At 39.2% G+C, this 25933-nt stretch overlaps 1 protein-coding gene across 1 annotated transcript in view; it reads right to left on the bottom strand.

The window, feature by feature from the left end:
* Nucleotides 1-307: 307 nt before the first annotated feature.
* Nucleotides 308-25933, bottom strand: part of Upp2 (uridine phosphorylase 2) — a 47484-nt gene continuing 21858 nt past the window's right edge. Inside the window, 6 exon segments of the mRNA XM_005315778.3 lie at nucleotides 308-526; nucleotides 4181-4196; nucleotides 17814-17960; nucleotides 20234-20247; nucleotides 20249-20441; nucleotides 22833-22947. Coding sequence (XP_005315835.1) covers nucleotides 391-526; nucleotides 4181-4196; nucleotides 17814-17960; nucleotides 20234-20247; nucleotides 20249-20441; nucleotides 22833-22947 — 621 coding nt within the window. The 3' untranslated portion in view covers nucleotides 308-390.

Here is a 25933-nt window from a genome sequence, read left to right as displayed (position 1 = left end):
AAGTGCCTGACAACTTTCTCACATGAATTTCTGGATTAGATTCAGCAACAGAGTGACTGGTAACTGTATCTACAAATGGCTGATCTATTTTGATGTGAGCTTAATTAATGCTGCATATAAAACTCCAAATGTCACAATCCAGGAATTTTTTAAAAATTTGAATTATTAGATTGATCTAGTTAGCTTATTCTAAAATGGAATTTGAATTTCATTTAATGTGGTATTAACTTCTCTTCCTATAAATTCATTTTTAAGATAAAGGGATATCATGAAACCTCTCTATTATGATTTTAGTGTGTGGATGAGAACTGTAGGAAAATGCTACAAATAAAACATGGCTTCAAAATCATGATCTACCAACTGAAAGTTGGGGAGGGTTGGACTGGCAATTTATGACATCTGGTCACAAAGTCCAAGTTGCTTTTTGATGAAGTTTGAGATTAGGAGCTGAAGCCGTTGCTGGTATCCCATCAGAACATCATGAGACAAGTTGACCTGGTCATATTCAAGCGGTCAAGAAGGGTCACTCAGACACTTCAGCAGCTAGTAGAGAAAGTAACAGGATTACTGAAGTGAATGATTTGACCTTTTCTACAGGAATATTAGCCTAGCAAGCCACCATCCAGAGTATATGGAGTTTGTGTTGTTTTCTCTGTAATTAGACACAATCTGATAAACCCTCTAGTTTTCTATATAATTCATATTTATAGTTCATATTTCTATGGAATCTCACCAAAGAGTTCATTTACATAAGCTAATTGAAAATATCATGCAAACTCCTCTTTCCGCTTTCCCTCACAGTTAGATAAAGCTCAGAAAGCTTCAGGTTTAAGTTAAAACAAGGAGAGATCTTTGCCATCTATAACATAGGCTCTAGTTTTTGAACCTATTTCCAGTTCTTAGAGAAGATTTCTTCTTTGAGGATATACCTGGAGAGCTAGCCCTTATACCTTAAAGAAATGTTTGATTTTTTTCTCCCTCAGCCCTTACTGGACAGTAAAATAAATAGAGAAGAGATATAGAACATCGACCTACGAAATGTCAATAAAGGTGAGTGTCAAATTCAGAAGGACCGCAAGGGAAGATGAATTCACAGACAGCAAGGTGCAGCCTGTAGGCCTTATGAAATTTGAGAAAATCTTATGAAATTTGAAAAATGAAACATTTAAACATAAGAGCTCCATAAAAGAGCAAATTTATTAGTATTTAATTTCTAAAGAATGGGAATAAAATTCTATGATAGATAAGAAACTAGGAGAGAAAGAACAAAAAAAACTTTCCAAAAAGAACAAAATTCTCATTTTTTTAAAGTTGGCACAAGAACAGTATCTTTGGTTTGTTTCATTGGAAAGTTAGAGAGAAAAAAAATAATGGGAGGCATAAAAATTCCTTACTTCCAGTTTCACATCAAGGAATTCCTTGATTTCAAGGAATGTGGTTACCTACATTGACATCCATGTTAAGCACTCATAATTGATAACATTGAAATAATTTCTATCTGCCTCTTGCCTCTGATCATTTTTAAATGATGTCAGCATATATGGGATTAGACATATCTACATTAACAAGTTTTAAGGATGTAAAGATACAATTGGGCATGAGTGTGATATTTATTCCTTACCCTTCTACTACTTAAGACATCTTTGTAAGATTTGATTTGGGGAGAAGTATATCAGGATCATAATAGGACATGCTATCTTTTGAATTTTACTTTTATTTGACAAATCATCATACATATTTAAGGAATATGATGTGATATTTTGATATATGTATACATTGTAGAAAGATTCAATCAAGCTAACATACCCATTACCTCACATATACTTATCTCTTTTCATGATGAGAACAGTTAAAATTTCTTTCGGAGATTTTCAAATATATTTTAGTTAACTGCACTCACATGTTGTGCAAGAGATCTCTAAAATGTATTCCTCTAATTGAAACTTCATACCCTTTGACCAATAGCTAGCCATTTACCACCCCTGCCATCAGACTCTTAGCCTCTGATAAGCACCATTCTAATATCCACCACTATGAGTTTGAATATTTAAATTTCCCCTTAAATGAAATCATGCAGTATTTGTCTTTCTGTGCCTGGCTTGTTTCACTTAACATGCTATCTCCCAGGTTCATTCATATTGTCCCAAATAACTAAATTTCCTTCTTTACTAAGGCTGAATAGTATTCTATTTTGTATTTTTACCACATTTTTTTTCATCCAGTAGTCTGTTGATGAACAGTTAGGTCAAGTCTCTATCTTTGCTATTGTGAGAGATGCTGCATGCCTGGGAGTGAAGATGTCTCTTTCACATACTGATTTGAATTATTTTGGTTATATACTCAGGTGTAGGATTGCTAGATCATATGGTAATTTTGTTTTTAGTTTTTTGGGAGAACTTAATGAAGGTTTTCAAAATGAGGATGTATTAATTTACATTTTAATCAACAGTATACAAGGGCTCCCCTCTTTCCACATCCTCACCAACTCTTAGCTTTTGTCTTTTTGATAATAGCCATTCTAATGGGTGTAAAGTGACCTATCTTTGTGGTTTGATTTTACATTTCCTGGGTGATTAGTAAGTGTTGAGCATTGTTTTTTCATTGATTTGCTAAGGATTTGTATAATTTCTTTTGAGAAATATCTATTCAGACCTTTTGCCTATTTTTTAAATCAGGCTATTTGTTTTCTTGCTATTAAGTTGTATGAATTCCTTAAGTGTTTTGGATCTTAACCCCTTCTCAAATACATGGTGTGCAGATATTTTCTCCCAACCCCTGTATCTTTTGTTTGGTTCAATTCTTGCTATGCACTGAGTTTTTATTTATCATGTAATTCACTCAGCTGTGCCATGAGCTAGGCAGTATTCTTTCACTCTTTTGACAGATGATGAAATGAGGATTTAGAAAGGTCAGACAAATGGCCCATTACGACGAAACTGGTAAATAATTAGCCAATCAGTTCCCAGGTTCCTAAACTGCTGAGAAGAGTTCTCTCCCTTCCATCTACTGCTCTCCTGGATTGGTACAAGGTGAACCATTAGGCAAACCCACGTTGACCTGTCAAACTGACCCTCATGTTCAATGAAGTGAAAAGCAATGAAAATATTCCACTTGAGCTGAGTCAAATATTTGACCGCCCAGGACCCTGTTTATTCAAAACCCACTCAGTTGTAAAGCAACTTGGCTGAACAGGTAAACAAGCAAATGGAAGAGTTAGAAACTTCCCCCAGCTTTTCAAGTTAATGATCAGCAAGTCTGTGAAGCCTGACATGGGCTGGCAGTAGCAGAGAAAAGTTGAAAGTCCTGTTTTAATCCTTCACTTGGCAGAAGGATAAAAGGAAACCAGTGCTCTGTGCTTTCCACAGAGTGGGAGCAGACTTTACTGAATGTCTTTTCTGTATTTCAAGGGTAATGCCAAAGATGGGAAAGAACACGTAATAGCCGTCTCGGTGATGTTTTCTTGACCCTGGAGAGCCTGCTAACAAGCAGCATATAATAATCTTGTCACCTAAAATTACTATTTCCATGAGAAATTAAAAGGGACTAATTATCCAAAACAATTTATCAAAATTATTCCTGACAGGTTTGCTACCATAATCCTCAGATTAGGTGTGAAGGGTGTTTCTTGGAGAGAAAGGGACACTTAATGACCCAGCTGTCACCCAGAGGGTTGTCATGTAACTGACCTGAGGATGGAATGTAATAAGAGTACACAGATCTGAACTCAGAGCTTCATGAGTCCTGAGCTGGGCCAGGGATCCCAGGACGCCCACTTTAAGATCATATATAGCGTCTTTGTAACTCCAATTAAAGTTTCAATTGGAACCTCTTTCCTCCCCCTCCCCCACACAAAATATTCATATGCTTATACACACATTTGTATGTATTGCTTCAGGGTATCCGGGGCCCCACAAAAGCCTTAGGAATCATAGAGCCCTATGAACTGCTACTTCCACCCCACTTCTCTGATTCAGAACAGATTTCCAGGAACGTCTTCCCATAAATAATGACCAAAGATAGCAGAGCCAGGCACCGATAGCTGTGTATACAGCAGAAGCCAAATGAGTTGGACTTGGAAAAATGAGAAAACAGCAATGGTTGACATTGGAGCTCCCAGCCTGGCCTTTCTATCTGCTTCTCTTCTTCTGATCTCTCCCTAGTCCCTTCTCACCCGGACAACACACACACACCTCCTGCTCCTCATGGCTTTGAATTCTTTACTTCCTCTGTTCCTGGCATAGAAAGCACAGAATCATTGTTGAATCAACAACCCATGGCCTTTGCACTTCCTGGATCTCTCTTGAGACATCATCTCAGGCTGTTGGCTGCTTATCACAAACCAGGTGGAGAAAACTGATATTCAAATGGGCTGGTCAATGCTAAGGACACACCAACAACTCTTCTACATTGGTGCTTCTCAAAATGCAGTCCACTGGGGCTGGAGTTGTGGCTCAGTGGTAGAGCGCTCACCTAGCATGTGTGAGGCACTGGGTTTGATCTTCAGCACCACATAAAAATAAATAAAAGGTATTGTATCCATCTACAACTAAAAAATATATATTTTAAAAAATGAAGTCCACTGGCCACCTGCTTCAGAACCAGAGATTACTCATCGTAGAGATTCCCTCCCAGACATAAATAATCAGAATTAGGGGCTGGGTTGGGAGGGGACAGTAAATCTACATAAAAAGAAGATCTCCCCAAGATAAATTATTTATACATTGTCATTTTTAAACTACTGCTTTAAAGACTTTAAACTCTAACCCTGAACCAAATCAAGTCATCATAAATGTACATACCTGAACCCTAATTCCTTAGGTTCCCAAAGAATCACTGAATTAGTTACAAGCAAAATTTTGCAATTTACTCTATAAAGAATTTTCCTATATTTTTATAAAAGTATTACTAAGGACACTGCCTATTATAATATAGCTGATTATTTCACCGTTTAATATTTTCATAAATTTAACATTTGGATAATATTTTTGTGAGACTTCAAGTGCTTTCTTTATATAATGAAGCATGTGTAACTCAGAATGTTTTCATTTTAACCTTGGCCTTTAGGAAACTCAAAGCTAAATCTAAGTATTTAAGTTTCGTATTATATTCCTAGGTAGCATCTTTAGTATCAATGCTCTCTCATCTGCTCCCTTAAGTAAATGTCTCTTATTCTTTTGCCATTGTTTAAATGATTATTATATATTCTTCTTTAATTGAAAATTGCCACTAATGCTTTCTCAGATAAAGGTGGATATCAATCATCTTTCAGTAAATTAATGCTACCTTTTTACATCCAATGGATTAATGGAGGGAACGGCAGAAAATAGACAAGAGACCTCAGTTCTAGTTCATCTCTGTTCCAGTTTAACTGTGTTTCATTAAGAAGTTCAATTATATCCACTAGGTCTGATCTCATTCTCTGAGAAAGGAGGAGGTTAGGCCTCAGAGGTCTCACACAAGTCCACGTACTCTGCTTAATGTACTTCACAACATCTTGCCAGTACAAAGACCATGCTGTCTTCTCCAGGAGATCCAGCTGCAACCTTGGGGCCTTGAGTTTCTGCTGGATGCTGGACTTTCAACCAGAGATGACTCAAGATGGCAGTGATTGAAGTCTGTTGTGCTGGGGGTGGGGGTGGCCCCTGGCAGGGGGAATCCAGGAAGCCACAAGGGAGTCACAGCAGAGAAGAGGCTAGATACAGGTGAAACCAGCCAAACAGAAGGTTGAAGCAATGACCATTAAAGGACCTGTAAACCAGGCACAGAAGTAATCACCTGCAATCCCAGCAGATCTGGAGGCTGTGACAGGAGGATTGCAAGTTCAAAGCCAGCCTCAGCAACATAGCAAGGCCCTAAGCAACTCAGCGAGACCCTATCTCCAAATAAATTTTTTAAAAGGGCTGGAGATGTGGCTCAGTGGTGAAGTGCCCCTAGGTTTCATCCCTGATGCCTCTAACATGTGATATGCTGGCAGTGGCGGGAGAGGGGGACAAGATATAACATAGGAGAGTACAATTAAAGTGAATCAAACAAACCATAGACAAGGATGAAAAATACATACAAACTTACAAAACAAGCAGAAGCAAGTTATTTTTCAAATCTCATCTTTATAAAAAGTGATAAGTAAAAAAAATACCTGAAAGACAGGATTTTGAATGTGTCACACAAAAAATGTTAAATATCTGAGTTGATGGATATGCTATTTATGCTGATTTGATCATCAAACCAACGATACATGCATGGAAACTTCACATGTATCCCATAATTTGTATAATTGTTGTGTCAATTAAAAACACAAATAAAGTAATAAGTGAATTACTTGTTATTTACACTTGATTTTCCAGATACAGAGACTGATTTTCTTGGCAAAGTAATGGCTATACATACTATTTGATAAATATCTGTTTGACATTTTGATTCCAACACTAAATCTTGGGATATGCTCAGCCCTAAGGGTTTGCTTGCTGAAGTATCACAAATGTCTGCTCAAAACATTTAAAATAGAAAAACTTCCATTGTATTTAATGGTGCACATTTTGGTTCTTCTGTCCAGAGACCACGGACCTTGGGTCTCCTGGGAGGCTGCTGGCAAGAAGAGCACAGCATAGTGCAGAGAGGTTTGAGTCGTCAGGGGCAGTGTTCAAATTTCAGTTCAGCTGCTTCTCAGCGGTGAGAAGGCTAGAAAGTTATTTAACCTCTCAGCCAGTTTCCTTCTCTCTTGGGAAGGTGAAAAGAGCTGCAGTTGGTTGCCTTGTGGAATGATTTTTTAAAGTCCTGATTTATCTCCATTTTAGGGTTAAAAATACTCTAGCTCCAAGTTGACTAGAATCTTTAATTTTTGTTCTAATATCTCTTTTTTGACTTTATCAATGATCATGGTGCAGTTTCCTGAGCTCAGTACCCTTCACTGCTGGGAACAACAGAAGAATTTAAAAGCAAAATTAATGTCCAGCTTCTTCTACCTTTTATTGAACAGTTATAAAGTAATATAATGGAGACTGAATATATCCCCCAATGTTACAAGTATCTGTCAGAAGAAATAACGCTGAATTCTTCTTTTACACTAAAGAAAGCCACTGTGAGTTACAAACAACTGAAGAGATTGAAGAGGATTTCAAGCAAAACCCAATCTTAGACAAATATTAGGTTTCATATAATTTTTTTATATGAAACACAAGGAAGTGTCAAAAGGCAGCAATGTCTTTGAAAAACAGATACAAATCATATCTATCTCAAATTCACAATGCAAAAGGATTATTATCTTTAATCAGAATGTTAGGGGCTTAATTAATGTACATTTTATTTTAAGAGAGGGACCAGATTGTGCATCTTATTAAATGATAATATATTTATTCCACATTATACAGTGTTTCCATTGTATATTCTGACATTATTCTGTAGGGTAAGCTTTCGGACATAGAACATCGGTGATTTCCACTATTTCTCTTCACCCAAATCTTTGTGAAGGGAGCACTGGATTCCTAATTCTCTTGTCCAGAATAATGACATCAGTAGAGCAACAGTGACTTACAATGTTAGTAGCCCTATTCCAGGGAGTTTGCTCACCTATCAAGAGACCCCATAGATATAACATAGGAGGTATTTGTGTAGACCTCATAGAAAAGGGAAACCTTGACCTTTGGGGAAACTAGAAGGCACTCCTGTTTCAGACAATGCCAAGCTACTAATATATCTGGGCAATGAGGGATACAGTTTGTTATAGACATTTGGTATGGCCAAGAGCATCTAATAGCACTTCTTTTCATTCATTCAGCAAAGAGTTTTTGAATGCACATATGAAAGACATTATTCTAAGTGCTGAGAATATAGCAATGACAAGCAAAGTCCCTGTTCTATGGCACTTACATCCCAATGGAGAGAGATAATAAATACGTAGCCTTCTGCATTAATATACGAAAAGCAATGTATAAGTTAATATATAAACAGATCAGAAATATAGTCAGTAATAGTAAATGTGATGCCCAGAAGTGAAGCAGGATGACAGTGTTAGTGGGTTTGTGCAGTGACGCAAAGCTTCCCAAGGGGGCGAGGTCTGACGTTAACTGTATAGAGAAAAAGTGGCAATCCACACACACCTGAGACCTCGCCATGCTGGGTGCAGAAAGATCTTTTTTTCTCCATGGGTCCAAGCTCTGTGAGTGATTCCTCTGAATTAGGACTATGGGTCCCTAGGAGTCCCTTGTTTATATTTAATGTTATTGATAAGCTAAAACTAATAGCTTGAACCTTGGTACAAGTTCTGTTTGTTTATGCAGTCATTTGGTCGTATTAAAGAGACAGAAATAAAAAGGTCATCTGAGAAGGCTGAAAGAGTCAGTCTGGGGTGGGCCACTGCTAATAGTGGCAAGGAGGAGGTTGTAGGTGGGTGTCCTGGGAGGTTAAAGGCAGTCACAGGTTCTGGGCTTTTTTTGTGCCAGGTGAAATATCTCTTCCCATGTTGCTTATCATTGCTATACACCCTCCCTAACTTCCTCTGTGTTAGCAGCTGCTTGTGAATGTAAGATTTTCTGACTCACACAGAGTAGGTTGTAAATGGGTTAAAATGAAAAGGTGCCAGGTGCCAGCTCCAAGCTTCACTGCTGTGGGGGAAGGATGTTATGAAGTGGTAATGAAAGATGGGAACATGATTGTAACTTATGCGTGAGGCTTTTGTCTGTGTACTTGATGGCTGATCTTCCAAGGGGCAGCTTACCAGGAATCCACCTTTTAAAACAGTGATGTCTGAGGGAGATAAAGAGCCCCTGTCACTAGGAAGAAATTCGGATAGAAATATTGCCAAGAATGACCGAATTACAGAGTTGCAGATGCAACCTTTAATGTGAATGTTGGCAGCCCAGAGGGGTCTGCTGGATGAAAAGCCTGCAGCAGTGGCCTGGAAGAGAGCTATTTGAGAGATGAAATCAGCTACCAGCAGCTTCTGTTGCAACAAAAAAGAAAATGCAGCAGGAGGCCAGGAACCACTGAAAGGTAGAGGAAAGTAGCCAGGAGGGCCACCTGCAGGTGGCAGGTGGTAGGGAGAGTGAGGTCACAAAGATTTGCAGCAAACAAAAAACAGAATTTGCAGCAAATCTCATAACAGAATAACTTCTCTCCAGTTTCTGCAACATTCTGAAGAGAAAAAGACTCGCACCTTGAGCTCACAAGCCCTGAATTCTCCCTAGCTGCCAATAGATGCCTTCTAAGAAAGAACTGATGGTTCTCACCACACTTAGGCCTTGGGCCACATTTGGTAATTTAGCATTTTATTTTTAACTAAATCAGTTACCAGATTTGGCTCATTTACATATTAGTTGGAGACAGATGTGACTCAAGTGATCACTCTTTTCTACACTATAGAAAGCAGAAATATCCAAATACACATGTCCCTGCAGGCTGTGTGCTGATTGAAGTGCAGCTCGGGCAAGATCAAGCTGTTCCACTCTTACCCAAAAAGGGGTATTAACAATGACCTTCCAAAGAGCACAAAGTTGCATTTGCTGTTCTTCATGCAGATAGCACAGGGATTTACATGCACATGTATGCTGAGATAAGAGTAAAATATATTGTTTTACAACTAATCTCTTCTTATGAACCATAACTTTAAAAATATATATTCCAAAAATATTATCATACTTTGCATATAAAGTCTATATTAAAATTGATAGTCTATATCAGAATTCAAATCCACTTGTGATAAAATGAAGCATTATTTTGCAGTGATTCTTCACTTCTTCAAAGATTTTATTCTCAGGGGAGCAAAGGCTACGTACACTCTTGTGGTTTATGAAGGATATGGACAATAGGCCCCAGCAAACTTCCCTTCAACTGCTCCCCTACCCTAAATGAGCCCACCACCAAAACTCTTCCCATGACCTAGCCCTGATAAACCCTATGAAACCCAGACTCTTGTTGGAGCCCATCACCATTTTCCCTTAGGAAATGTGCCCCTCTGTTGCTTAATAAAGCATCTCTGGTCCACTGAGCTCTGCCTCCCCTTTTCTTTTTCTTTTTGTATTCTCTTTCATGTGCTTTTCTTTGGTGCTGAAACACAGGAACCAGAGTTTGGGGGTCTTTACCCTTCCCTGTCTTAAGGAAACTCTACCACTTTTTCATATTTCCCTCTCATATATCCCCCACTCCCTCCCTCCCTCTCCCTCTTCCTCTGCCACCGCCTCTTCACTTTATACTCAGTCTGGCACTTCTCTGGCTCTCTGAGTCCAGGGAAGCTCCTAGTCATGGCTAGCATGGCTGAATTCTCATACTGACTTTTTTTTTCTCTCCTTCTCTTTCCACCTTATGCTCAAAGAAGAAGGCCCTTCACGAGTCCTGGGCTAGATTTTTGCTGACTTGCTGCCACGTGGATGGAGCAAGGACCTGTCTCGGACCCTTTATTGATATTAGAGGCATCCTCCTTCTAACCCTACCCTCTCCAATTCCTTCCTCCTCTTATGTATTCAGACTTCCAGATCAGAGACCACTTTCTGCCATTTTGTTCCCATATGCAACACCAGCCTTCTCATTCTTTGGAGAGGTAAGATCCCTTCTAGTCTCTTGCAAAGGTAACCTGCCCAAGATGCTAGCCTTTTGGCTCATCCAGACCCTGGGGGTCCTTCACCAATGAAACTGAAGGAGGGAACACCTCTCATTCTCTGGTGGAACTCTGTCTGGTGACAGAAGACATCAAGAGATGCCTTGATCTTGACTGCCTCCCCAATCAAACCTATCCAATAAGGGGGCTCCCACAGGACTCCCCCTTAGGTTGTCTCACTGCTCATCTGGATCCTAGGGTTCTCCACCAATCTGGCCACAATCTAAATTAGGCAACCTAAGTCAATGGCCTGAATTTGAAATTCAGGACCCTTGGCCTCCAAATCCTCTAGGACTTAGACAATTTCCTCCAATGAAATGGCAATGGCCTGAGGTTCCTTACCTCCAAGGTTTCTTTTACCTTTGCTCAAGGCCCTCATTATACCAAACTTGCTCTCCTCTACAATTAATTCTCACACATGCTCCACTCCATGAGCCCCCTAGATCAGGTTCGGACCCTAAGCATCCTTCTTCATTTACCACCCCTGAAATAGCAGATGAACTCCCACCAAAAGTAAGTAAAGCTAGAGGCTATAAAGGAAAGTTTCATAGACAGTGATTCCTGATAACTACCAAAAGAGACTGTCAAGAGTCAAAATTTTTTTCTGAGTCAATTTGAGACCCACAAATCTTCCTAACCTCCTATACAGGCAGACTTTATCTGTGTTTCTGTATCTTCTAGTATGATTATCTAGCACCAATATTTATCCCTCATAGTGGCCTAAAAGATGTAATGTGGCACATAAAAGTCCTAACTAACTTTACTAAGAAATGCCTAAATAACAGAAATAAAGGAATCTATACTAACCACAGAGATTATGCCAATAAAATGGTATTTTGTAAAAATCAGGTGACATTAGATAGCTTAACTGTATCTTATGAGGGGGCATCTATGACATTATTAAACTAAGTGCTGTGATAACTCCAGCGATGTTAAAGATTTACACTCCCCAATAAATGCTTTGTCCTCACTGGCCTTGTTTTGGGAACAACTTCTTAGATCTTGCACCTCCTAGTGAGAGATTAATGGTTTCTATTATCTTCATGATATTCATTGACATGTTCCAGATGCTGCAACATTTATTTTGTATTAATTTCATTCCAGTACTTATGTCTTTTTGTTTTTCTCATAGGAGCATTACAAACTGTTGATAACATTACAAACTGTTCTTTATGAACCAGACTTTTTCCATGAACCCCTTGACTGATCCAGACATTCCTAAAAGAAAAACCCAAATAGCTTGCCTCACATCACCCTCTCCCAGCTTGAAGCAGCCAGAGCGGTTGTTGTCCATTTTCTCTTAAAGTAATATTTCCATTTTCAAAAGGGGGATTGAAGCTGAGGGACAAAAAGACAGCCAATGCTAATAATAAGTGGTTGGGTCAGAAAGATGGGGGCTAATTCAGAAGGAAATAAAATGCTAATATCTCCAAGGCCCTTCCCCCTCCTCTTTCACCTGTTGCCAAGGATACTTGCCTCCAGGGAACTGTTGTTAATGAAGTACCTCCTGGGTGGCTCCTTTCCTGCCCATTTGGACAAAAGTGGAGAGATACCTCTGGGAAGGTTCTTTCCCACCTTTTGGCCACTAATCACATATGCAGGATGGGGTGAAGAGAGAGACAGGATGTGGGGAGGAGAAAACATGCTAAATGTTATATATAATGAGTCTATCAAATAGGTCCACTGTGTTGACCCCCATATGCTTTCTTTTCAAAGAAGTAATTTACCTGCAGCCTTGTCTGGTCTCTGAGGTCAGGATATGTCACATTCCTTAACAAACTACCTGTTCACTGCAGAAAAAAATGCAGACCCAAAATAATGTTGCTAAGAGGAATCCAAGTTTCCCTAAAGGAGGAGACGTTTGTGACTAGATCCTGAAACTGGGAGATTCTCAAGATAGAGCTCCCCTAGCTTTAAAATTAGACTGCCTTCTCTAGACTCTCATAAAGCACATTTTCTTCTGTATTCCCCTCATCTGGCAGGAACAAGACCAGAAAAATCTGTCTCAGGTAATTAAAGTAAAACTACCCCTCATCTATCCTAGTTCAGGAATCCAAATGATTCATTTTCTCTAGTGGAGACATCACAAGAGCACTAATAGCCCTGCCTTCCACTTCAAATTGAGGAGCATCATATGAAATAATGGTCCTGTGAGTAAGAGAAACCAAAGGGAAAAATGGAATATGTAAGAAAATTTAAGGCCAAAACTAGCTGGCAAATGTCCTCCCTTAAATTAAAATAGTTATCGAAAAGTTAATATCCTCCATTCTGAGTGAAGCCCCAGCCAGAGGTCAAGGAAGGAAAGGTAGAAACTGAAGAAAAAAACAAAAGTGTCTCTTTTAAATCCAGGCCACTTGTGGAACCCAAATGGCTGGCTGTCTTACCATGATGCTTCCTTAACAAGTTCCTCCCTAAACATGACCACACAGTGAAGCAAAATAAAATGGTCAAGTCTTTTTTACCTTGAGACTCTTTACCTACATATTTCAGGGCTCTCTCATCTTTCCAATATCTAAACTAACTCTAATCTGAGACAAAAACTGAACCCTGATCTTATAACAGCTGTCTCTTTCTCTCTCTCTCTCTCTCTTTAAAATCTCTTATTTTTAAAAAAAAATTGTATATTTTCGAGCTCATGATTTTATGGTGAATTCACATTTGATCCTGTATGCCTAAATTAATATATATTTTCTGATCAGTCTTATTTTATCTAACTATAGAGGATTTTTCCCAGAGGACAATTTTCAAGGATAAGCTCTCAAATAACATTGGGAAAATTTCATCTTACAACAAACAGCTACAAGATCTCTATCTCCTGTCTATTGTGTCTATATATGCACACTTGTGTGTTGTATTGTTTTGTCTACATATATGCTTGTGTCCACATATCATGTACATGGTATCAAAATTGCTATAGAAAAATGAGCACTCAGAAATTATAATTTAAATGAGAAATGGATCCAAATATCTTTGAGTTCACATGGCTTAAAAAGTTCAATTTAAATTAGGTAAACAGATAAAAATAAAGATGTCTTTAAAATTAGTAATGCAAGTCTTTACGAAGTTAAAGTGCTAACTACTAAATATAAAATCAAGTGCTCTTCTTAAATTCTATAAGGGGATATATTGAAACTTTATGTATGTTTTCATAAATTGGTAAATAGAAAAATGTTTAAGATTGCTTTGTCTTCTTCACCGAAAACAAGGTTACTAAGAGTTAAGATTCAGCCAGTTGGGCTTCAATTAAAGTACCATAAAAACAAAGTATTTCATCTTATCAAAGTGGAATAATTTGTCTAAATTTAGAAATTTCATAAGGGTTGTTTCAGAGTGTGAATTAAGAAAAGGGAACAAGCTAGGAAATAGATACAAGAATGTTCTAGGCATGGAAATATATTTTAATATAGAAAGTAGAAGGAAAAATTAATGTTTCTGGATAAGAAAGTCTTTGTGTGGTAGAGTAAAAAGTTGTAAAATGTCTAAGTAAGTTGCAGAAGGTTTGTGGAGGGTAAATTTCAAAAAGTTTGTGTAACTATGTTAGATATGTATAATTAGCACAAAGTCATTTAAGGCTTTTTCCTAAGGTCAATTATTAATGTACTGATATAAACCAAAGTTTGATCCTCTATGGTTTAAAGTAACAAAAACATTAATCTGCTATTATCTATCAAGATAATTTCTTGTGTCATCCTCTATGGGTTAAAGTAACAAAGATTTTATAAAATATTAATCTGCTCTTACCTATCAGGATAATTGCTAATGTTTGTTAAGTTTTATTCATTAGAGCAATTGGCCTTAAAGTAATTAGGGTTTGTAAGATTCTAGCTAAACAACAACTGTTATTTTACAGTATTATATTACATTACAGATTCTGGATCTTTCTTTAAAAGCTAAACTTGGTCAATATAAAAACATTAGTGTAATTATGCTGCTATTACTGTCCTCCCTATATTAAATGTATTCATATATTCCAAGTACATAAGTATATAAAGTAGAAGATTTAGATGAGCATTTTACTGAGCTGCTTTTCTTCAAACTAAGGTTTAAAGTAAAGATTTGGGATTATAAAAATTATGTTTCTTAGTTCTTAGCTATTATACAAACTCAATATGTTTTTACTCTTGTTAATTTCATTTTGTATTTTCCTTGTAACAAACTGTTTAACTGTTGTCCATTAGTGCCTTACAGAAATACAACTTTCAATATAACAACCTTAGTTAATTTGAGATAGCAGGCCATCATCTATAGATAAACAGGTTGAAAGGCTAACTTCCAGTACTAATACTGACCCCAATTAAATAAAAGGGTTGAATGACTGTAAAGTTATAGATATTAAAATTAAAACCCAGTACTCTTACTTTATGCTGAAACTGGCTTGCTGGAAGTTTAAGAATAAAGCTTGGATATTAAAGTTAAGAAAGTAAAAAGGCCAAGAAAGAAAAAAAACAACCAATATTTGGCTCTTGCCCTCTGAGTCAACTTGAACCCAGAGAACAAGGGAACTTCTCTAAGGGTTCTTCAACTCTGAGCCACGTGACCTCCTGATCAGGGCATCCATGAGACTCTGGAGAACAGAAAGCCAACCAGTGCACATGCTGCAGACAGGAGGGTCATTGGAAAAGGGAGACCTTGATAATGCTTCCAAGGGAAGCCATATGGTCAAGGAGACCCTGACACAACCTGGCAGGTGGTACTAAAGGAGCTAAGGGGCTACTCACAAGTTCCCAAGAGTGACCCCCTGAGGGATCTCAGCTGAATCTTAACAAGAGATAGGAACAAGGTCAATTTGATCAGCTTGGTCTTAAACACCTAGGAAAAATAGTTATAACCAAAGTATAGTCATACCTGATCATTTAAAAGAAAAGACGATGATCTTTTGTAATAGAACTTAAGACATATACTTGTGTCAGCCCCACAGAACTGGTACTGTTCAAATACTGAGGAATTTCTTTATGAGGCTAACATTTACCCCTGCCTACCAAAATTCAGACTGGCCTCTGCACGTTGGTCTTCCTTACTCCTCAAATTGATGTTTTACCTAACAACCAAAGTTTGCCTATCCTGATAACAGTGCACACCAGACACAAGAGAGCCCTTCAGTTTATTCCCTTACTCATAAGGCTAGAAATATCTGCCAAGATTGGCACAGGAGCAGCAGGATTGGGAACTTCTATTTATTACTATAAAAAACTGTCAGTACAGTTTATTGAAGACATCGAACAGGTTGCTGATTTGGTACTAACTTTACAAATTCACTTGAATTCCCTGGCATCTGTGGTCATGCAGAATCACCATCAGGGTCTAGATCTCATTACTGCTGAATGAGGTATCCTTTGCCTCTTCCTTGAGGAAGAATTTTGCTTCCAAGTCAACCATCAGGACTGGTAAGGGATAAGGTTAAACAACTACAGGATCAGTATGAACAACAGAGATGAGAAGAAGCCAATACCTAAAACAGTGAACAGCCTGGCTTCTTTCCCTCTTAACCTGTTAACACTCATTTTTCTTGTAATAACCTTTTCCCCTGCTTTGTTAACACTGAAGCAACTTTTTGATAAGGTGACCTGTCTAGCCCAGACCACCTCCCCACAACATGCAGAAACCATTCTCCTCCTTCATTCACAATGTCATTCTCCTGAGCCCCATAATGAAGAAGTCACCCACAACAATGTCAAAGTTCCCTCCCTCTACACTCCCTTTAAGCCACAACCACCAGGACTGTATAGGAGCCTAACATACCTCCCACCTCCTTATCCTCTTCTAGCTCTCTGACAGGAGGATATCCTACTCTGCCCCTTCTCAGCAGGAAGTAGCCATATATGATAATGTCACCCCAACTCATGATACCCCTATCAGAGCCTGGAATAAAATATATAGATAATAGCCCCCAGCAAATTTCCCTTATACACAACTGTTCCACTACCTGCCCACCTGCCCCACCCTAAATGGCTCACCACCAAAACTCCTCCCATGAATGGTTTGAGGTCAGCTTCCATTTTCTTTTTCTTGTTGTATTCTCTTTCATGTGCTTTCAATGTACTGCCAACATTATGGACACTCCCCAGCCAATTTCTAATGTTCTAATAGAGACTCTCCCTCTCAGCTGTGTCTGCAGTTGTTCTCCTTGTCATCTCATCCATTGCATGGCTTTTAGTGCCACTTATATGCTGTTTGTCAACTTGTACTTTTATTCCTCCAGTCAAACCCCTCACCTGAACATTAGATTCACAGGTACCTTTGCTTACTTGGCCTCCATTTAGATGTCACTACTCCCACATCTTCACCTTGATTTTCTTTCCAAATTATAGTAACTTTGTCCATAGTTTATAGCCTAGTGTTTAGGTCATAAACCTAGGGGACATTCTTGGTTCTTGCCTTTCTCCCAAAATTTGCATCAAATTATCAACACGTCTTGTTGGATTTATCTTCAAAATGTTTCCAAAACCTAACTGCATCTTCCCTGCTCTACAGCTTTCATCCTGACCTGTCACCTCTCACTAGCCTGTAGCATCAGTCTTCTCATTCCTGCCCCTGCTCTGTGCTGGGTTCTGGTATGTCTTTATCTCAGCAGCCAGGGTGATCCTTCTAAAACACAGGTCAGATCTGCTCACTCCTCTATTCAAAGCCCTCCAGTGGCTCCAGTGTCACTCATAGTAAAAACTACCACTCACTCTCCATGATCTCACCCCTCCAGGCCCTCTGGTCTCCAATTTGTTCCTCCAGCATGCTCTGCCTGCTCCTTATGATCTTAGATTTATGTTTACCAGAATGTGCTTCCCATGTGAGGTCCATGTGACATTTTCTAAAGTGTCACCTTCTCCTACCCTTCCCTGACTATGCTAATTAAAATTATGATGGATGGATTATTTTAGGAATAACTTATTTTGCATCCTCTCTCAATAGATTCAATTGTAATAGGAAACAGCATCCACCTCCAAGATTAAAAAAAAAGTCTGAACTTACTGTCAAAACTTCTGCTTTATCACCAATGAGCTGATGCCTTGGGGCAACTTGTTTTTTTTTGACCCTTGAGGTGTTTCCTCAGATGCATAATCAGATTAATGTCCTGTGCACTCATAAAACATTCTGAGATAAGTTATAAACAATTATAGGGCATCCTTTCAACCCAAAATAATATATGGCTGGATCCCTGTTTCTTCTTCTGAAGAATGAGAATAGCTTTAGTAGAAAAGATTGGGACCCTCAGTATTAATGAAAAGTTTACCTTTTAGAGCACACACACCACACATGGCTGCAAACACTGTAGATTCCATTTCAATGTTCCTCACACCAGCTTTTTATGCTCTTTTCAAGTAATCTAACTTCTTTTCCTTAGAAAAGGAGCACAGTGCTCTGTCTAGTCGACCTTGGCCTGAAAGAAAATGGAGAACATTTAGTGACCTGATAGCCCAGCAGAGCAGTAATATGGTCAGGAGGTGTTGGCCACAGCATCTTCAGGTATCTCCACCCCTTGAGCCTGCTCCCCAGGTGCAATAAACCTGGCTGCTGAGTCTTCCCAACAGAAGACACCATGGAGCAAGGCTGTGTCTTCATATGAGACTCTTGAGTCTCATATGAAGAACACAGCATCCAGAGCTGTGCCCAGTTCTGGGGCCAGTAACCCCTGAGTGACCTAGCACCCAGCATCGGGCCTAGAGACTTCAGGAACTGGGGTCTTGCTGAGAGAGCTGCCCTTCCAGAGAAGTCTCAGGCTTCCCCAGTGATGGGGAGATGGCCAGGTAGAAGAGCTGGGAGAGAAGAGGCTTCATGCCTCAGTGAGACTCCCAAGGACCTGGATGGGATTTGGATACGGCAGCACTCCATATGGCCATTGGGACAGCAGCAGCCAGATGCAGGCAATTAGGGGTCCACTTTCCTCCCTTCACACTCCCCTTGGGTTGCATGCTACCCCTCTACACTCACTTTTTCTGCTCCAGATTGCTCTCAGTGTTCATGGATCACTTTGTTTCACTGGGGTCAACTAGTGGGAACAGAAGGAAGTAGATATACCCCCAAAACAGAGCTCTTCTCCCCTCTACACTCCTCAGGAGGCCTAGCTTAATAATATTTTGTCATCATCTATCATTTGCACAGTCTTCTTTTGGGCTCCCTTTGCTTTCTTTACCCCCTCTCTTCTCTCTCTTTCATGTCACTTTCACTCTGGAAGTCTGCTTCTCCCTGTTCTCTTCTCTCTAGCACTGCTGACAACACTTCTAACAGCGTTCTTTAAGCTGATTCAGACTCATCCACCACAAAAGCCAGGCAGGTAATGTCAATGAGACGGTTTGCCTAGTCCAAAGGCAGAAGTGTCACCAGTCCACGTGGCCCCAGATGTGGGCCAGGGCTTGCTTGGGCTGCCATGCATATATTATTTTCTATTACCTTATATTATTTCTTTTTAAAATTTTTTTCTTAGTTGTAGTTGGACACAATACCTTTATTTTATTTGTTTATTTTTATGTGGTGCTGAGGATTGTACCCAGGGCCTTGTACATGCCAGGTGAGTACTCTACTGCTGAGCCACAACCCCAGCCCCATCTTATGTTATTTCAAAAAGCTAAACATCTGGATTCTCATATAAAATCTCTAGAAAGAAGAAATGTTGGAAAAATAATTCATTTAAAATTCATTAAAAAAATACTGCATAGCCGCCCCCTCCCCCCCCCAAAAAAAAACAACATTGACTCCAACAGGCCACAATTTGCAAGCTCTGTTTTAAACACACTGCTGGATAACCCTCCAGATGAAGGGTCTGTGAGCCAGAGGCTTAGGATAGAGGGCTTTAATCTTATCAGATCCAACACCACTCCTATTTATAACCAATATGTAGTGAAACACCTTTAATAACCTGAAGAAAAATGTATAAACAATGCAACCTATGTCCATTAATGATTTTTAAAAATTCAGTATGAGGTCTAATACAGAAGGAAAACTGGTTCAGAATGAAATCATAAGATGTTGATACAAATTTAACTATACTGCAAGATTTCTTGAATGCGTTCCACATCATGGTACCAACCCTGTAGATTCCTTCTTCTGGAATGAACAAAGTCTGTCCTTAAAGGACTTCTGCCTAACCCTTCACCCCTTAGACCAAGAGCTGCTACTTAGCAATGACCTTCAATTTGTCTCTAAACTTGGTGAGAGAACCCTTTACTCATGGCTGAGAGATAAAGGCACCACTGTGAGACCACCCCATCCCTGTAAGATTTGTTCCCTCAGACATTTCTTTCCATTTCTTGGTCCCCACTCTTGCCTAGATACCAGATCCCTTTTGAGATAAGGGTGAATGGCAGAAACATAGAAGCAGCAGACTATCTCCCTTCTCCTAGAGGCACCAATTTAACTTAAAGACATGAACAAGAGATAAGATTCTGTGAACATCACTAATTGCATTTTAGTATTCAATTTGTTCTTGGAGGATTAAACCCACTCTCAGTATAAATTAATTCTGCATATTTCTCTGCTGCTTATTAGGCCCTTATGTTGCTATGCTTTGGTAAGTTAAAAGGCTGTTTTCATTCCTTTTTAAATCCACAGCTATTAATTTTATAAAGTGGGATTTTTAATATAAATTATGGACTTGAATAACAAAAAGTTGCTAACATTTTCCTGTTGCCTTCACAGTTTATAAATTCTTCTCACCTTCATAAAAATCATGTACACATTGTATGTCCAATGAGGGTTGGGAAGTTGGGAATTTCTTTGCTACGGTTGAACAGTTCTTCAGCCAATTCCTTGTCAAGTTCAGTACTCCGAGTGACAACATTGTCCAAAATAACCTGCTCAAACCGGGGCTGGAAGAAGGAATCTACAGCTGTATCTGTTATGACAACAGACCCTGGTGCAATCCCTAAAATATGGGAATAAATAAGTGATTACAGAAGAATACCATTTAGCTTTTACTTTTGTGACACACAGTATGTAACCTATTCTGCCAACATTAATTAATGTTGGTGGCTAATGATCCTCCCTGTTTTCATCTTTAAAATTATTTTCTTTTCCAAATGCAATTAAGTAACATTCAGAATAGGCATTTCCATTTGCTGTCTTTCCAGATTCACATTTACAATGTGATGGGGTTTAGATTTCAAGACAAACATGACTCTTGGACATGCAAATTAGTACCAGCCTTCAGGCTAAAATTTGAATAAATTAGGTCAGGAATAAACTAAATGAGACTGCCAGCAAGTAGCTTTCATAAAGTGATGTGACTACTTGATATTTAATCTCCTCTGCAACTCCTTGATTACTATAATTTCTTGGCATCTCCCTCCTCTTTTCCTTCTGATTCTCATCACATTCGCTCCCTCTCCTCCCTGACTCCATGTAAATTAGGCCACTTGGCTGACCTTACATTGCTACAATCTGGCTTGTTCAGGGGACTTGGGCTTACTGCAGGAACAGTTTCTGCCAGCCACTGCTCTCCCTGCACTCATGTCCTCCCTGACACCTTTTCACCACACTGACACCAATTCATTCTTCAAGTCCTTCAACAGGTCTGAATCCATGCAGGAAAATAAAAAAATAAATAAATATAAATAACTAAGAGGCAACACTATAGGTTACATTACATTGAATTTCCCAGGCCCAGATGTGACGCAGCTCTTGATTCATTCTGATTGCTATTTAGAGCTCGAATAAGGAGACATCTTGAGTCTGCCCTAAACTCTCTCTGTCTTAACACTCATCACATTTTTACAGCTACTTGTTTATCTGTTTCTCTGATAGAACATAAAGTCTATAAAGACACGAATAATATCAGTTCATTGCTGTCCCCCAGGTCTCACACTGAATTTATCACACTATTGGTACTCAGCTGAAATTTATTGCATGAGTAAATGCTTCCATAGAGATGTTATAGAGCACAGGGTCTGCAAACTCTAGTCTACAGGCCGAATTCTACCTGTCTTTGTAAATAAAGTTTTGTTACAACATGGTCAGACCCATTCATTTACATAATGGCCTCCACTGTTTTCAAGCTATTACATGGATCACAGAAGTTGCAATAGAAACCACTCTGTGTGGAAAGTCTGAAATATTTATTACCTAGACATTTATAGAAAAAATTTTCCAGCCCCTACTATGAAGCATAGCCTGGTCCTGGGTGGTATAAATTCCACATCAATCAAAGTAGAATTAATTATAGAACACTGTAGCAGTCACAGCTACAAACCCAAGGTGGCCTCTGAAGATAGAGCTTTCATGGGTCATATCCTTTTTAAATAAGACAAACAAGTGGTTTCTTGATTTGTTTACAATGTCCTAAGAATAGGAAAGCAATTGAGAAGGAGATTGAAATGTGTACACCCAAAATGATGTTATTCACATGCCAACTCAATGCTTAGATGCACTAAAATATCTATGTCATGGTAAAAGTCTCTAGAAGGTAAAAAAAATACTATTTAACCAAGTACTTTTTCTTGCCAAGGTGAGTTCACCCACTTAAGGGGTGATCATGTCAGCAAAGAGATAAGCTATATCTCTTTCATCTCCAAATGCAATGTTGCCTAAAATAAAACAAACAAATAGATGTTATTTATAATCTAAGAGTGCTTAATGAAGATATAACTCCCAAATGAAGGTGTTCACACCAATGCACTGGTTTAATTTGACAGCATTCATAAACCTTCATTGAGATTTTGGTAATGTCTGCAGTACATGTCATGTTGCCATGGAACAAATGACCATGATTATGAGCTGGATGGTCACCAGAGTGTCTTGTCCAAGACAGACACTCATTAATATCAAACAGCAACTGCAATAGTCACGATGGTATAATGCAGACAGATCCTTGTATCCCACAAGAATTATGAGCGACCTTAGGAACAATGTTATCCCAGATGCATTGTTTCCTACTGCTTATTTAGCTGATAAAACAGGCATATCTTTGAAATTTTTAAAATGGAGAACACTTATTTCTGTCACTTAGAAAATTTCTGAGCCAGTCTCAAAACTTGCTCTCTACCCTCAACACATATTGTGAGCTATTCTTCCATTCTTTCCCATATGAACATCAGAGATCATTTTGGCAGTGAACAATAGGATCTCTCTTTCCAGGTTTCCATGGAGAAAAAAAAAATGCAATAAATTTCCTTCAATTACCTCAAGCCCAGTCTCCTGACACTTTTTGTCCCACCTGGGTTTCTGTTGGGATCTGAGTTTGTGGGTGTATTTTGAATGAACGGGAGAATGTACATAAAAGTCTCTCAGTTTTAATGGTAAAAAAATCAATCCAACTCACCTATTCCCCCTGATGTACCAATTCTGATAATGATGACATCACAGCACCGTGCATGATGTAATAATTTGATGAATTCGTGAAGCATAATAGAAATGGAGGGAATGCCAATGCCATACTGTTAAGAGAAAAGAGGAAGTCGTTATACATCTCACAAATGGATACGTGAACAGGACATATTTTCTTCCTTCATTACAAGTTAACAACCCTCAGATAAACTTACATAATCATTAAGACTTTGCCAATGCTAAAGAAAACGTAAGTCATCTCTGACACCTACTTGACATGCTGATGGATGTGTCCATCTGTGAGGATCAGAGAGAGGCATCTTGTTGCCAGTTAAACTGAGCCCAGTCCTGCTTGTCAAGAGCAGAAGTGGGAAATGGTGTGGTGTACAGGTGTGTCAGGGCATTGTAATTTCTCGTCTCCCCCTTGAGTGCTTTCTGATAAGCCTATGTAAGGAGCTTTTTGCACAATTGACTTAATATAGAAGAAACATAATTTGGGTTCATGCCCTTCTCCACCACAGTAAGTGAAATAGGAAATCCATTTCATGGTTCTCATGTGGCCTCGTTTACTTGGCACAATTCTGTTTGAGTTCTGAGGGGTTCCTGGGGAGAGCTGTGAATTTAATTCCCACCTAAGAATCTGAAACTTATTCTGAACATGTGGGTGAGCTTAAATTGCTGTAGATCATGACCAAAGCCCTGGTTTTCTTCAGTATTTAGAGTGGTAGAATTAATGTCACTAGAATAAGGGTTAACACAGTCTAGAGGATTTAGTGCCTCTTGATGGTTATACTGTGCTCTAATAACTCCCCAGAAAGATTTTCCATTTAGTAATTTGTAGAAACTGAAACAGTTGTATTTTGATGGCTACTTTATTCCTAATATAACAGCAGAGAGTCAAATGTATTCCTCTATGTATTCTACTCTGAGGCACAAAGACTTTGGAAAACCAATGAAGCCAGGTCTACGGTGTTTTCACTTGGCTTCCTTCCTTCTCACCATCAAGAATATTAAACTATGGGAAGTTTGAACCTCTGGGTTCACCATTTTTTGTTATCCACCCAATATGCCCCCAACTTCAAAATGCTTATTAGCCTCCTAGGACGGATCAGGAATCAACTCTGTACCAATTTGAATATTCAAGATTAACACAGGGGCTGGGGATGTGGCTCAAGCGGTAGCACGCTCGCCTGGCATGCATGCAGCCCAGGTTCCATCCTCAGCACCACATACAAATAAAGATGTTATGTCCGCCGAAAAACTAAAAAAAAAAATTAAATATTAAAAAAAATTCTCTCTCTTTCTCTCTCTCTCTTTAAAAAAAAAAGATTGGAGGAAAAGATGGCAGCGAATGGAGTGCATCACCCCTGTGTACCGTGTCACTGTGTGGGAGAATGACAAGTTAGAACAGTTAAAAGCTATCTTGTTAGGAATCTCCAGCAAGATTGGGGTGCTCCAAAACCTAGAGGAAGGATTTCCATCACCCGAGGATCGGTTACTGGGGCTCAACTGCGAGCCATTTGTCCGCATGGAGGGTCAAGCTGCTTATTCAGCAAATTGCCCCGCTGCTAGAGACTGCGGCGTGCGCCGGGAAATGGTGAGCTAGCAACACAAAGATACAGCGCTGTGGATTCTGCGGGCTTCTGCTGGCTGTGCCCTCACTGTGCTCAGTGCTGAATTCTGGGTTTGAGACAGGGGAAGGAAGTGGTCTAGTTCGGTTCTCCACACCGGTCAGACCACGGAGGAAGCCAGTGGCCACCATCTTGGAGAGCTGATGTCACCATCGCCTGTTTTCGACTGATCGCAGCTCATTTAGCGATAGAACAGGTCTGTGACATTTAGTCTATCTCCCATACAGCCAGGAAATCACATAAAATCTCTCCCCGGCTTCCCGGGGGCCGGATTAACAGAGTGAGAGTGAGTAGAGGCGTGGGGGAAAGGCAAGGGCACCCGACCCCCAACTCCTCCCTTTCATCAGCGGTGAAAACGAAACCTGTTTCGCCAGCTCTAGGAGGAGGGGCTAGCGGAAGGAGTCAAAACAATAAGGTGCTGGTTCCCAAAAGCCGCCACCCCACGTCCTGGAAACTGCAGGCACAGAGTGCAGTTTGAACTGCTGAGAGGTATCACACTGGGAAAGGCCTGGCTGACAGGAGAAGCCAGAGGACTAGAAACCAGGAATTAACCTAAGCTAACAGATTTTGAGAGACACCATTGGGGGGAGGAGGGAGCGGCCTCACATGGACTGTTTCCTACAGCCAGAGGGCAAAATGTTGGCCCGGAAGACTCAGCACCGCCTACTGGAAGCGAAGAAAATAGAAGCCTAACAGTGTCACTTTTTTAAAAATTATTATTATTATTTTTCTAATTTTATTTTTTTTCTTTTCTACAGTTATACTATTATTTTTTAAATGTAATTTCTATTTTACTGCATTTTATTATTATTTTTTTATTATCATTTCCATTTCTTTTCTTTTCTATTCTTTTCTCTTTCTTTCCTCTCTTCCTCTCTCTTTCTTGGTTTGCTTCCTTACCTTTTCCCCATCTTTCCTCTTAAGCATGACCACCCAGATTACATAAAACTTACTAAATGCAAATAGATGAATTCTACAAATCGGTCCATAATCTGCCTAAGCCCTTAACTACCCCCAAGTACTTCAGTCTATTCTCTTGTTAATATCCGCCTCCATCTGAGCAACCCCCCAAAGAAGCTAACATACACTAACCTCCATACCATCAAAGCGCCCGTCCTCAACATAAAATCCTAAGTTCAAACCTCAATTCTATACATGTCATCAAATTCTGTAGGCCTTTAATGAAACTAATGAATTTACCTTAAATCACAATTAAATCCAACATCTCTAAACATTGTCTCCGAACACAAAGGAGAGATATTGGAACTATAAAAACCAAAACAAATTTAAAGAAGAAAACAGAAACACAACAGTCAAACAGAGTTGGAAAGCAACGTGAGCACCATGAAAAAACAAGGGAAAAAAGGATTACAAACAATGCAGGGCAACTTAAATTCTCAGGAGAACCCAGAGGCCTCAGAAAAATGGTGAGAGAAAGAACTCAAGGCATACCTAACTCAGATGG

This window comes from Ictidomys tridecemlineatus, chromosome 7 (assembly GCF_052094955.1).
Source record: "Ictidomys tridecemlineatus isolate mIctTri1 chromosome 7, mIctTri1.hap1, whole genome shotgun sequence".
NCBI classification, from domain to species: domain Eukaryota; kingdom Metazoa; phylum Chordata; class Mammalia; order Rodentia; family Sciuridae; genus Ictidomys; species Ictidomys tridecemlineatus.
The sequence above is the reverse complement of the archived record's forward strand: the minus strand, read 5'-3'. Positions and strand labels throughout refer to the sequence as shown.